The following is a 13,828-nucleotide window of genomic DNA, read 5'->3' as shown; positions in this document are numbered from 1 at the left end:
GCAGACTCCCTTTCACACGGAGGGCTCGAGTTGAAGTTGGTGGGGGTACCCAAGAGACCCACCTTGAAAACCATGCCCCTGTGGCAGGCTCCTTCAGGTGCCTGTGACAAGGTGCAAGGTTTTCCACAACCATCCCTTTTCTGAATGGGAGCCTGTGTTGTTGTTTGAAACACAGGCTCCCACTAAAGTCAATAGGAGACTTTCTGTATGGTGTCCAGAACCATCGTAATCGGTCGGTCAGACTCGCCGGATGCGAGTCGGTCAGAACCGTTTCTGAAGAGGAGGCGGTCTGAAGAGTTTCCATCTGACATTGTAATCAGGCCCTTAATTATGTGGGGGGAGATTTACCATTCTAACTCCAGCCACCAAACATTAGGGAAGGGACAGACATTAGGGGAGGAGGGTAAGATTTACTTCTCTACTCCAGCCTAACAAACATTGTAGAAAGTACAAACATTGGGGGGGCGTGAGAGGGAGTCATATTAACTATTCTTCTGACTCTATCCTAACAAACACTGGGAAAAGTGCACATACCTATGGATCAAATATACTGTTCTATCCCCAATCTAACAAACATTGAGGATAGTGATCCTCTACGCTGTGAACTAAGTAGCAATTACAAACATGTAAATATGGTAAAAACATAATAAAATATAATCTAATTTTAAATTTTGTATACACTCATCCATAAAACAAACACAAATCTAAAAAGTCTGTATAACATATACTAATTACTAGGCCTCTCTAGCACCTCTGTGCTGAGACCTGGTCTGATCCCCCGTTTGCGTAAACCATGAATCAGACACCAGGGCAGTATTGTGCTGAGAACTGGGGCTCCGCGAGCCCTAGATTGGGAAGCAATGAAAGTTATTCTCTGTGGGGTCTGTATCAAGAACTCCTATGGGGTTCATTGCCAGCTGGTAAGCAACATTGACAAACATGAAAAGCGATAAAAAATACTGAGGTGCTGCACCCTTCCCAGCCACCTTAGTTCTCTGTTTGGTGTGAGGTCTAAACTGAGCTACTGGAGGACTGCCGCAGACTTGAAAACCATACTTACATGGCCTATCATCAGAGGCTCCATATCCAAGGAGATAAAACGGGTGCATTATTAGCCCGATTAGTCATGCAGGAAGCTCGCCAGCCCCCTATCCTGATCCCTCATAATAATGTGGGAAATGTGGTCTATACACAAGTGATTGGAAGGGGTGGGAGCACACTCCTTCACCTCCCAGCACAGTTGGCCCCTTAACATAATGGTAAATGCAGTTCATGTAACATGCTTACTTGAATATATCCTGGAGTATTCCACCAACGTTAGTGCAGGTTAGTGCTGTAAATCTCTAGACACGTGTTTCTGGATATCATCCATCATCAGTAGAGATAAAAACAAATGTAATCTTGGGTTGCTGAGCAGGCTGCCACAATTCTATCAGTTCTCAGTACCTCTCACAGGTGCATAGGTGCATCTCCACAAGCTTGTCAGCTCAATGGCTCAAGGGAGCCTTTTCAAACAGGAAGGGGTGGGAGCACACTGCTTCACCTCCCACCACAGTTCGCCCCCTAGCATTTTGGTAAATGCAGTTCATGTTAAATGCTTACTTGAATACATCCTTGAGTATTCCACCAATTAGGCAGCATTTCCAGGAACCCCAGATGAATTTTCTTTTACTTTCTACAACTGCTGCTCTCTACTGATGGAGGGCTGACCCCAGAAAAACGTGTCTAGAGATACCAAGCTATGTCTGCACCAACATTGGTGAAAAACAACAGCTAAATTTCAAGTAAGCACTCATTTTGTACTGCATTTACCAGGTTGCAAAAGGGCGAACTCTGCTGGGATGTGAGGTAGTGTGCTCACAACCCACTTTCTGTTCAAAAGGCTCCCTTGAGCCAGCAAGCTGAGGAGCTTTGGAGATGCACCTGTTTGCCTGTGAGTGGTACTGTAACCCGAGATTAATTTTGCAGCATTTCCAGCAACCCCAGATGACTTTTCTTTTGCTTTCTACAACTGCTGCTCTCTACTGAAGGGCTGAACCCAGAAATGCGTGTCTAGAGATGCACAGCAATATCTGCACCAACATTGGTGAAAAACGACAGCAAAATTTCAAGTAAGACCTAATTTTGTACTGCATTTACCAGGTTGCAAAAGGGCGAACTGTGCTGGGATGTGAGGCAGTGTGCTCCCAACCCCCGTTCTGTTCAAAAGGCACCCTTGAGCAAGCAAGCTGAGGAGCTTCGGAGATGTACATGTGTGCCTGTGAGTGGTACTGTAACCTGAGATTAATTTGGCAGCATTTCCAGCAACCCCAGATGACTTTTCCTTTGCTTTCTACAACTGCTGCTCTCTACTGAAGGGCTGAACCCAGAAACACGTGTCTAGAGATACATGCAATGTCTGCACCAACACTGGTGAAAAACTACAGCTAAATTTGAAGTTAGCACTAATTGTGTACTGCATTTACCAGGTTGCAAAGGGGTGAACTGTGCTGGGATGTGAGGCAGCGTGCTTCCGACCCTCTTTCTGTTCAAAAGTCTCCATTGAGCCAGCATGCTGAGGAGCTTTGGAGATGCACCTGTGCGCCTGTGAGTGGCACTGTGACCTGAGAGGAATTTGGCAGCATTTCCAGCAAACCCAGATGACTTTTCTTCTGTTTTCTACAACTGCTGCTCTCTATAGATGTAGGGCTGAACCCAGAAAAACGTGTCTAGAGATACACAGCAATGTTTGCACCAACATTGGGGAAAACCTACAGCTACATTTCAGGTAAGTACTCATTTTGTACTGCATTTACCAGGATGCAAAGGGGCGAACTGTGCTGGGATGTGAGACAGTGTGTTCCCAACCCCCTTTCTGTTCAAAAGGCTCCCTTGAGCCAGCAAGCTGAGGAGCTTTGGAGATGCACCTGTGTGCCTGTGAGTGGTACTGTGACCTGAGAGGAATTTGGCAGCATTTCCAGCAAACCCAGATGACTTTTCTTCTGTTTTCTACAACTGCTGCTCTCTACTGTGAAGGGCTGAACCTAAAAACATATGTATAGAGATACACAGCAATGTCTGCACCAACATTGGTGAAAAGCTACAGCTAAATTTCAAGTAAGCACTAATGTTGAACTGCATTTACCAGGATACAAAGGGGCGAACTATGCTGGGATGTGAGGCAGTGTGCGCCCAACCCCCTTTCTGTACAGGCGCGGCTTTCAATTGTGTATTTCATACCACTTTATGTTATACATACACTGAGCAACAATGTCACTCTTTCGTCGAGCTGCAGAAGTTCCTGGAGATAATCCCTTACAGGGCCTAACCCCAGATTCTAGAGAATCCCTGGATAGCCCACTCACTATGGAAGAGATACTTGCCGCTATCCAATGCTTTAAGACCATGAAAACTCCGGGTACCAATGGTTTACCCTCGGAATTTTATTACAAGTATGCAGTGATTATAGTTGATAAGCTCTTAGAGGTATATCAGGAAGCCCTAAGCATCGGAAGGCTAGCGGCCACCATGCAGGAGGCACTGATCATGATGGATCAAAAACCAGATAGAGATCCCACAGTAGCCTCGGCATATTGGTCAATATCACTCCTAAACATGGACGTGAAGCTTCTTAGCAGTGAGCTGGCAGTTCGTCAACTTCTGTAGTTGCCTGAGTTGGGCCACACGGACCAATCAGGTTTCATTCCACAACGGAACACTTTTCACAACCTCCGACGTCTCGCACATGTCTATCATGCCCCACATCTCCAAGATGGTGCCTAGGCCCTCGCTCTATTGGATATCCAGTAGGCATCTGACAATCTAAATTGGACCTACCTAGGGCAAGTGTTGCGTAAAGTGACTTTAGGACCTAAATTTGCTCAATAGTCCCATCTTCTCTATTCTGATCCATCTGCCTGGGTACGATCCGGTTGCATGGTCTCCAAGCGTTTTCAATTGGCACCAGACAGGGAAGTACTCTTCCACTCACCAATATGCCCGGGAGCCACTGGCGGTGGCCCTGCGACGTACTATGTGTCCCTTGGGGGTAACACTGGAGACAACCAATCATGTTGTCTCTCTCAATGCTGACAACACCTTAGTATATCTGTGGTATCCAGCTAATTCGATGTCTACCCTACTCAACATCATGCATGAATTTGGAGAACTCTCCGGACTACGCATCATCATCATCATCAAAACTTTATTTGTGCTCTCTCTCTCCCCTTACTGCCAGGAAGTTGTACACAATCTAAATAGAGCTTCAGATTGGGTGGTACTGCTAGAGATCCATCAGGTATTACTGGGCCTGCTTCCTTCTCCTCCAAAAAAAAAACCCAGTGTGTAGACAGTTTGTTCTCCTCGGCCTGGTTTTCGCAAAACACCACATAGCAATAGGATGGCTTAGCCCAGTACCCCCTCTGTATTTGGCATTATTGCAAGATGCTTGAGTGGGTGAATGCAGAGGAGGTACGCTTGCAACACGTATGTAAGGATGATGCGCTAGATGCCTACCTGAGAGCCTGGTCGGCCATATTATCCAATTTGAGGGAGGAACAGGATTCTGTCGCCGCCGAGACTGGTCTATCTAAGGTACTACATGCACCCTAACATTGTTAAATTGTATAATATAAGCACCCTAGATGTCGGATAGTCATACCATGGACACCAACACCACTTTTTAGGAACTTAGGGGATCATTATGATGGCAGAACAATCGCCACCGTCGGGCCAGCGGTGGCGATCGTTACGCCATCATAATGAGATTTACCCACCGCCACATTAGGATGGCAGAGGGTATCACGGCGGAACACAAAGTTTGTCTGCCGCTTTCCCACTTGCGGCAATCATAATGATTGCCTAGCGGGCAGAGCAGAGCCACTAATATGGTGGTGGTGCCTAGCAGGCCATATTAGGATGTGGGAAATGAAAGGCCTTTCCATGACGGCGATCCCGCCATGGAAAGGCTTGTGGGGATTGGGTCTATAGGCCGGTTGCAGGCCCCCCTTGTGTCTGGGGGTGTCTTGTGCACTTGGGGGGTACCTATGGTACCCCCCTACATTTTGCTGCACCAGGTAGCAGGCACCATGTGGTGCCTACTATGTGGTGCAGTGAAATGCTAGACATGCGATTTTAACATCACTGCATGTGCTGCTGTCAGCAGCACCCACCGCAATGTTAAAATGCAGAATTCACACTGCGGGACCGCCGCATGTCTGGCGGCCGGTTCAAACTCCGCAGGGATGGCGGGCGGACTCAGGTCCGCCCGCCATCCTAATGAGCCCCTTACTTTGTATCAGTGGCAGGGTCTTTGCACAAGGAGGGGAAGATGTGAAGGGGTCAGTTTCTTGTTTTTACACTGTTGTATTGAAAATTTTCTGGCATATATCCCTAATGAAGCTCAGGTGTAATTATAATTAACGTCATCCTAAAATCACGATTACCTGATCTTGTCAAGATGTATCCTGTAAAACATGTTTCTTATTCCATTACTTTTTTTTTTATTCGGTTGCAACTAACACAGAATTCAACCGTACTGCATTTGAAAAATCTGTCCATATCTATGCTCATAGAGACTGAGCAGTGGAAATGGATATTATGTACAAAACCGATGCTCCTAAATTATGCTGATTATGTTACATTTCCCAATGTACATAGCAGTTTTAATGTGTTCTTAAAAAGTCAAGCAGACTCTGAATACAACAAATCCATAAAAAAAAATATCCTTTAAATTAAATTTTTTAATTAATTTATGAAGAAAACGATTTCCAATTTAATTAACATAATATAGTAATCTAAATGTATACATATTTTAGGTTAAAAAACTACACACCAATAAATGTCATAACTCAAATTAAAAATTTAATAAACACTCTGTAATTATTTTACATTTAAACATAAGAACAGCAATTTAATAAAAATGATGCATGCAGTCTACAAAAATAATAATATTTTAAAAACCCAACGCACCCAATACGTCAACAAACCCACAACCATAAATTGTTATTGAATAACTAACTGAAAAATATATTAAACAAATATTTAATTAATAAAACAGATTACAAAAGTAACATATTACTCAGTTAACGCTGATCAAAATCTAATTAAAACAATATTACCAAGTCAATTCTCAATATATCCAACAACCAAAAACTTAAATTTCGTACATAATTCCTTTTTAAAACATTTAAAGACAAAAAGGTAACATTTAAAAAATAGAATAAAAAAAAAAACACAAATGATAAAAGTAGTCCATTCATTAAACCACTAAAGAAACATTTAAAAATATGAAATATTAAAAAATGGCTAAATATGTATATTTAAAAACACTACTCATCCATTACTCGAATAACTCCAGCATTGGGAACACACATTACAATAATATTTTAAAAATTAAAAAAATAAATTGTAAATGAAAAGATTATACAAAAAACCTCAAAGTAAACAGTAAATTAAACTTTGATATTCTACCAAATAGAACCCTTTCCTTCAATATTTTAGACTACAATAAAATCTGCTTTGACTACTAAGGCAGGTTGTTAAAACTAAACAGAAAAATAACTTTTTTCTAGCAATCTCAGGGATAGATATGCAATAATGATTTTATCTAGAGCTAGGCAGGATCATTAACAAAATGTTATTTTACCTGCACAATGAAAATAGCTTATGGTCAATTGTTCACAGTCAGGGCATTATATTACTAATATGTAGCATGGCACATTTTATATATTAATAATATATATATTTATAAGACACACTTTAAATGTGGCTTATGTGATATAATTGTTTTTGTTATATTGGGAAAGCACTTTTCTTTACCATGCAGTACTTTTAAGCTTTAGCCCAGCAAGAGCACAATGATGCTCCCTGAAACCATTGTTCTCTGGGAGCAGGGTGATTAATTCTCAGTCAGAAATGTTTATTGAGCCTCTGAAGTGGGTCTGCATTACTGCCTGCTCCTAAACCAGTTTGGGCTCAGGCAGCTCAAATTACACTTTTGCAAAGCTTGTTTTTCACTTAGATTATCAAAGTCTACTATTACCATTACATTAGATTGTTCATACTAATTGGAAAATAACTTTGATTCATTTTTGATAACATTTTTACAGGTAACAATATGGAATAAGGATGTTAATCACACCTAAGCCTATTCGAGGAAAATCTGACCTAACCTACATAGTAAACCATCTTTGGGGTATTTATTCACTGTGAGGGTACACTATTCATAATTTTAAGTCTACCACTTATTATCTATTAAGCACCCAACCCTATTGGCTTATGTGATATATTGGGAGGTGAATTATTGAAATATAAAAGTAGGTTTTATTATATGGTAAGCATACTTTTCCATGCTATGTGTCACTGCACAACTTTTTGAACTGGAGCCCAACTAGTGCACAGTAAGGCACCTAACACCATAATTTGTTTTCGTATTTGCAGGTGGTGCATAGCATAATCCCAGCCTACATATGACATTTAACTTCCACCTCACTGGTGACATTTCTACACCAATTTACAATAATCTGACTGAAAAGTCAAAAACTCTTCGGGTGAAACCAGCTTTAGTGCACACATTTAGTGGCAGAACACCCTTACTGTGACTCTTGATGGCAGTGTCACGCTACAGTCCTAACACTATCAAACGTAGGGTCGGAAAAAAAGGTGCAAAATTATTTGTTGGTAGTCCAACTTCACTTTGTGTCATCTTCTACCATTTGCGGTGGACTTGATCTGATGTTTTCCTGTTTCCTGTAGAATCATTTTAGGTATCTCATTTAATTCCAACTAAAGTAATTGTTGTTACCTTTGTGTCAATTACCAACATTGTTATAAATATATACATTGTTTTCTTTCATTGCAAGTGCCAGAGTACCAGTACAATTTCTGGTACACCGAGCATTACATATAGAAAACAGGAATTCTTTAAACTTACCACTCTAAAAAGAGATCATGAAGATGACCACCATTCTTTGTTTTCTTTGCAAACGAAGGGTAGTGTCCTAGTAAGAAGCTGTAATGAAAAAAACACATTCCAATAGGTATGTGATGAACTTTTGCTGTATAATACCATACATGCATCTGGTTTGATTTATGACCATTATTGTAGAAAATAGGGGACTCTTAGAGCATGCTCAAAACATTCAAATTAATTTTAATCACCCTACATATACCACATTTATGTCCGACAAACTACCCGTCCTGTGTAAAATGTGATTATGTAATGAGAACAAAATCCTTCTCAAGGTTTTATAACGATTTTAGCTTCAAGAGGAGATTTTTTGGTGCTGGAGTCAAATACTACTTGTGGTCAAGTTGCCGCACCAAATTTGATTTGGGTTCATTCCTATGATTATAGATCTATCCTTTGTAGATTCATTTGTATCAAAATGACAAATATGCTGGTGAATACATGAGACTTACATTAAACAGAAAGCAAATGGGTTCTTTGGAAACTTTACTGAAATACCGATAACAACACGGTATGAACAATTTGAACAATTTAAAGAACAAACCTAGGGACTAAACTTGTAACTACATGGGGGGTTGAAATGTGTGATTATGTAACTGAGTGGACTCAATGACCATGTTTTTATCAATGAAAAGTTTATTGTAGGATTTATGCATCGACAAGAGATCTACCAGAAGAACGTCACTTCATTTGAAAATTGTTTTTAAACACCTCTAAAATTAATTGCAGAATGCCCAGCAGACTATATTAACCACTGTTCTACCATTTCAAAAACACAAGTCATGTTGCTCCTCCTACAAAGTCAGTTAGCCATTCTAAATATCTTTAGTATTCAATGCTGAAGGTGGACATTCAATATTCCTACATCTAGCTGCTCCATATCTAGAACTTTGCTGTCCAAAAGGACCATAAACCAGTATGTAGCACATTCAAAATAGCATCATTGCATTGCAAGAAAGTCTGCATGTCTGTAACCAGTAACAGAACTTTGCTACTTCTAATCCTTGGTGATACATTTCTTCTCACTGGAAACAACAGTAACCTTCAACACAATTTCCTCTGTAGGCACAGGTCAGAAACACCTTTAACTTTCCCTCTAGAGTTTTTGCAAGTAATACATAAAAAATAATCAGACTAAAGACACAAACACAGGGTAGCGCAATTGGTCAGGACCCTTCAACCATTTTTTTGTTTGATGTGTCAATCACATTTTGTATCAACCCACAGGGCATTCATTCTATGGTTGAGTGTCAGACAATGTGAGTGACAACATTTTACCTTATAATGTAAAGTAAGCTGTTCTTGTCTTACAGGGAGCGTAAGTTCAGTTAGCCTGCATGCCCACTTTGCCCATTAAGCTGCACAGTCAGCAGAATGCAGAACTTGGAGTGCTGGCTGACCTGCTGGTGGTCAATACCTCCTGAGCAGTGTGGGTAATGTCTTATGAAACAGTGGTGAACAGTAGTAGGGCCTCTACTGAATCCTAACCACTGCTTTCTTGGTTGCATTTGTTTTTAAGAAATGCCAAAACAAAGTCTCCTCAGGACTCATGCAGTATGTAGTGCGTACGTGGCCATTAGCAGCGGGTGTTTTACATACCCTCCCACCCAGTGTGCTCATTGAAATAACATAATATGGCTATATAAATATTAAAATGTTCTCATTAGGAAGAATGGAGCAATATAAGAGAGGAGGTAGAGGGAGTAGGAAAGTCGAGGGAAGATCAAACATCACAAAGGAAAAACAATGTCCCTGTTCCTACAAGAATCAACCCATATATTAGTCCACCTGCCACTTGGGTGCCATTCTAATTCTCTTGCAGTTATCTGGAGTATTCTTTATTTCTGAACCCCTCAAGTTCATATTGCTGTCCATAAGTTCACCATGTGTAGGACTAGGCACACTGGGCACTTGACAAATATGTCCATACTCCATGCTTGGTCATTATCATGTACAAAAACATTTTCCTTAACATCAACAATTTATAAGAGGTTGGAGAACTTGCTTACATTATCCCAATATTGAATTGGTTTTATAATCAAAACCCAATCTCCCACAGACCGATTTTGATCGATTGTCCCATGTTTGCCATCATACCATTTTGTGTACTTGTTCTGGTGTTTAAGAAGTATAGCTCTGTAGGAATCCTTGTCAGCCATTACAGTTACCCCACCTCCTAACCAACTGGGAATATGTTGGGTGCTTGGATTCCTTCCCTTTAAGGATATGAATGGAGATATCCCCGAGATAGAGTTAGGGGTTGTATGTTATGACCATATCATCTCTTACAATGCGAATTCAACAGTATTACTATTTAAGCCTGCAAGCTGAATACGGTCTTTATTAATCTGATTAGCCCTTTCCACTAACCCACAGGCTCTGTGGCTATATAAGGATGTTTTGAGATGTTTCATGGCCAATTTTGTCAAATTCTTTCATTTTATGAGATGTAAACTGCATTCAATTATCGGAAATGAGCGAATCAATAATACCTTCGGCTATGAAAGTTTTTTGCACAAATTCTATCAATTGATTAGTGGTGATCTGATTTACACATTTTGTGACTATCTAATGAGAATGGTAATCAATTAAAATAAATGTGCAATGTTTTGAAATATCCTGACAGTTTATAGGTCCTGTAATGTCCAATACAAGTTTGTCCTATGTTTTTTCCAGGATGGTTACAGGAGATAGAGGTACTTTATGGACACATTTGCTCTTGTCACTCAGGGTGCAACTGATGTAACCTTTAACCTTTTGTTCTACCCAAGGATCCATCATTGGGAACCAATAATTACATCTGAAATTGTTTTTGGTGAAGCATCTCCCGAAATGGCCCTCATGAGTAACATCAATTACTCTGCTTCTTAAGTAAAATGGTGGAACGATTTTATCATTCCATAGAAAATTGTCATTCATCAAGTTTAATTCAATTCTGACTGCCCAGAAATCTTTAACTCCATCCATTTTTATGTCACTGGGTTTAGAAGGCCAACCATTTCTGATGCAGTATTTTCAGTTCAGTCCAGTTTATTATTAAATTATTAATTTGGTGAAGTAGTGTGGCTCACTGGTTAGAGGCGGCAGACCCGAGAGCAGAGGACGGCCCGGGACCAGGGTTCGATTCCCGGCGCGGCAGGTTTCTGGACCAGGGTCAGCGGACTCGATAATTCTCTCGCCTCGGTGCCCACTCTGATCAGCGAATGCACTCGGCAACTCTGGGCATTAGCTTGCCTCATCTTCACTAACGGCCCCACCAGACTGCCGGGGATGCCTGGTCTCACCCTGGAGATACCCATTAAGGGACCATCTCTCAGGGAAGCCAGGAAGGGTTTTGCAGCGGTCGAAGCGCCTTGGGACCCTACGGGTAAGTAGTGCGCTATATAAATGCCTATACATTTACATTTACATTAATTTACTAGTAAATAAAAACAATAAACAAACACAATACAAGCAATGTAAATAAGATCAAAAATATCCTGCTTACATCTTAAGCTTAGTCAACAAAACTAAACAATTTAAAATCAATAAATCTCTGCATTAACCTGAATAAGCACCAATAAATCATATAGAAAATGCATTGTACAGGTATCAAAGGACATACTGTGTAAGGGAGCATAAATAGGTTAAAATTTAAAACCATCTGGTTCCGGCAGTTAAACGCGATCCTTGCTCGCTTTCTCTGGGAGGGAGGAACGTTGCGCGTTGTGAGAACCTGCTGTCAATCTAACTACGGTGGTGGTATTGCATTCCGGATGTTGAGGCCTATCATTCAGCCTCACACATATTGGTCCTTACCGACTGGTGGTATGGAGATCGTAGAGACCAAGCATATGCAGTGGAGCGTTGGCAAATGGGGGGTCACTTCGCCACACCAGATCTTATATTCCAGCTCGCAGCTTAAGACATTACCGCCGGCGACCAAGACTGTATTTGTGGTCTGGAAATGAGTGCTGCGTGCGATGGGCTGGTAGGGTAAACTGGCGAGGGAAACCCCCTTATGGCGCAATGATCAGCTATCCCAAGAGATGCAGCTATCTGATTTTCGCGATTAGGCGGCCATTGGCATTGATATAGTAGGGGCAGTTATAGGTGGAGGTTGCTTGAAATCTTTCCAAGAACTACAGACAGAATTTAAGATGCCTCACACACAATTCTACAAGTACTTAAAATGAGACATTCCCTCTCCACATATTTGGCACAGCTAGATACTATACCTGAATTTAACCCCATTGAGGCCAAAGTCGTTATGGGCGATCTGGGGAACCACAAAATCATAAAGATCTACCGTACACTCATATATAATACCCACACCACACTACACAAAACACAGGAGGCCAGGCAACTAGACCTAGGTCCCCTTGATGAGTATGATTGGGTGGAGGCACTCGAATCCCCGCGTGGCGCAGCGATAGCTGCCCGCCTGCAGCTGATAGAAATCAAGTACCTGCATCGGGTGTACTTCACCAGATATAATCTGTGGCGGGAGGGGCTGATTGCGTCCCCTAGATGCTTGCAATGTGAGGCGACGGAGGGAAACTTCTTCCACACAATATGGCAGTGTACTTTCTTGTAGCGGTTTTGGAGGGGGGTTAATGTGTGCCTTTCAGGGTCCTGGGTTGGGACATTCAACCCACACCTCGACTATTCATGCTTCATATAACTGAGGGAATAGGTGGCAATAGATATAAATGCCACTTACTGTTTCTGTGCCTCACGCTGGCTAAGCGCGATGTGGCTAGGGTGTGGAAGTGTGAATCTCCGCCGTTGGTTGCGACCGGGAAGAAAGGACTCGACTTTTGTATGGGTCTAGAAATCCAGTTTTTTGCAGCAAGAGAGTGCCCCCAGAAACACTATAAGATATGGAAGTGGTGGGCAGATTCCAGGGGACTAGACTTAGATACTCCTCCTTTGGTCTCTGGTATCGAAGAATTGTTGGGTTAATGGTTTTTTTCTAAGCTATGGATGTTGACCTAATATATGTATGTATTAAATTGTGATATTGTTATGGCACTATTGTTTGTTGTTAAAATTTTACTTTTTCCTCTCTCTGTAATGTGTTTTTTTACACCAACATGGATATTTTATTATGCAAAATGTTGAAATCAATGCTGCTTGTCATTATCCTTTGCTGGTGCTCAAAATGATGTTGGATCTGTATCGGTTTTCAATAAAAAAAAATCGGGATGTGGAAGAAATAAAATTGTAAAACCATACTGCATCAACCTGGCTAGGCATAAGAAAATTGTTCATATGTGCATTATTCAAGCAGCAATGGAAAGCTATGCAAAGGAGAACAACAGTTTAAAATCATATACCATTCTATATCCTATATCCTGTAACTGAATGAGGAAAAATCATGCAGAGACTACATCATATGAAGATCAAAAGACATACTGTGAAAAAGAACAGTTTAAAATCATAGATCATCCTATGCCAACCTGATTAAGCACAAGCAGATAATTCAGTAAGTGCATTGTGCAAACATTAACAGAGTACTGTGCAAAAGAGCATTAATGGTTTGAAGTCCTGGATCATCCTAAATCAACCTGCCTAAAGTTGTGCAAACATCATCAAAAATACTGAGCAAATAACTATAAAAAATGAATCCGTCCCCACAGACAGTACTGAGCACCCAACCATAGATGGGATGGGGGACAGGGTTCCTCATATGATCCCCTAGCAACTCCTCCAATTAACCATTTGACAACAACACTGGGATTGGGGCCAGTAATTCTTTTTTTTCACCCTCTACCATCCATTATTAAATAGTGACCTTCTAAAATCCCATAGGGGTGTACCCTTGTCTAAGCCATAGAACATGGCTCTTTTTAAGGTGGTTTTATCTGCTGATTACAATTTGCTAGAAATTGCACCAGT

General features: G+C 41.1%; 1 protein-coding gene across 2 annotated transcripts in view; it reads right to left on the bottom strand.

The window, feature by feature from the left end:
- The window catches only part of LOC147690171 (cholesterol 24-hydroxylase-like), a 399,802-nt gene that overhangs the window by 325,619 nt on the left and 60,355 nt on the right, over positions 1 to 13,828 (bottom strand). For both annotated transcript variants that reach the window (XM_086937764.1, XM_086937763.1), the window contains exon 3: positions 7,913 to 7,990. In XM_086937764.1, coding sequence (XP_086793890.1) covers positions 7,913 to 7,990 — 78 coding nt within the window. The remainder of the gene's footprint in view (positions 1 to 7,912; positions 7,991 to 13,828) is intronic.

This window comes from Lissotriton vulgaris, chromosome 9 (assembly GCF_964263255.1).
Source record: "Lissotriton vulgaris chromosome 9, aLisVul1.2, whole genome shotgun sequence".
NCBI lineage: Eukaryota > Metazoa > Chordata > Amphibia > Caudata > Salamandridae > Lissotriton > Lissotriton vulgaris.
Note: the sequence above shows the minus strand (reverse complement) of the source record. Positions and strands in the feature narration are given on the sequence as shown.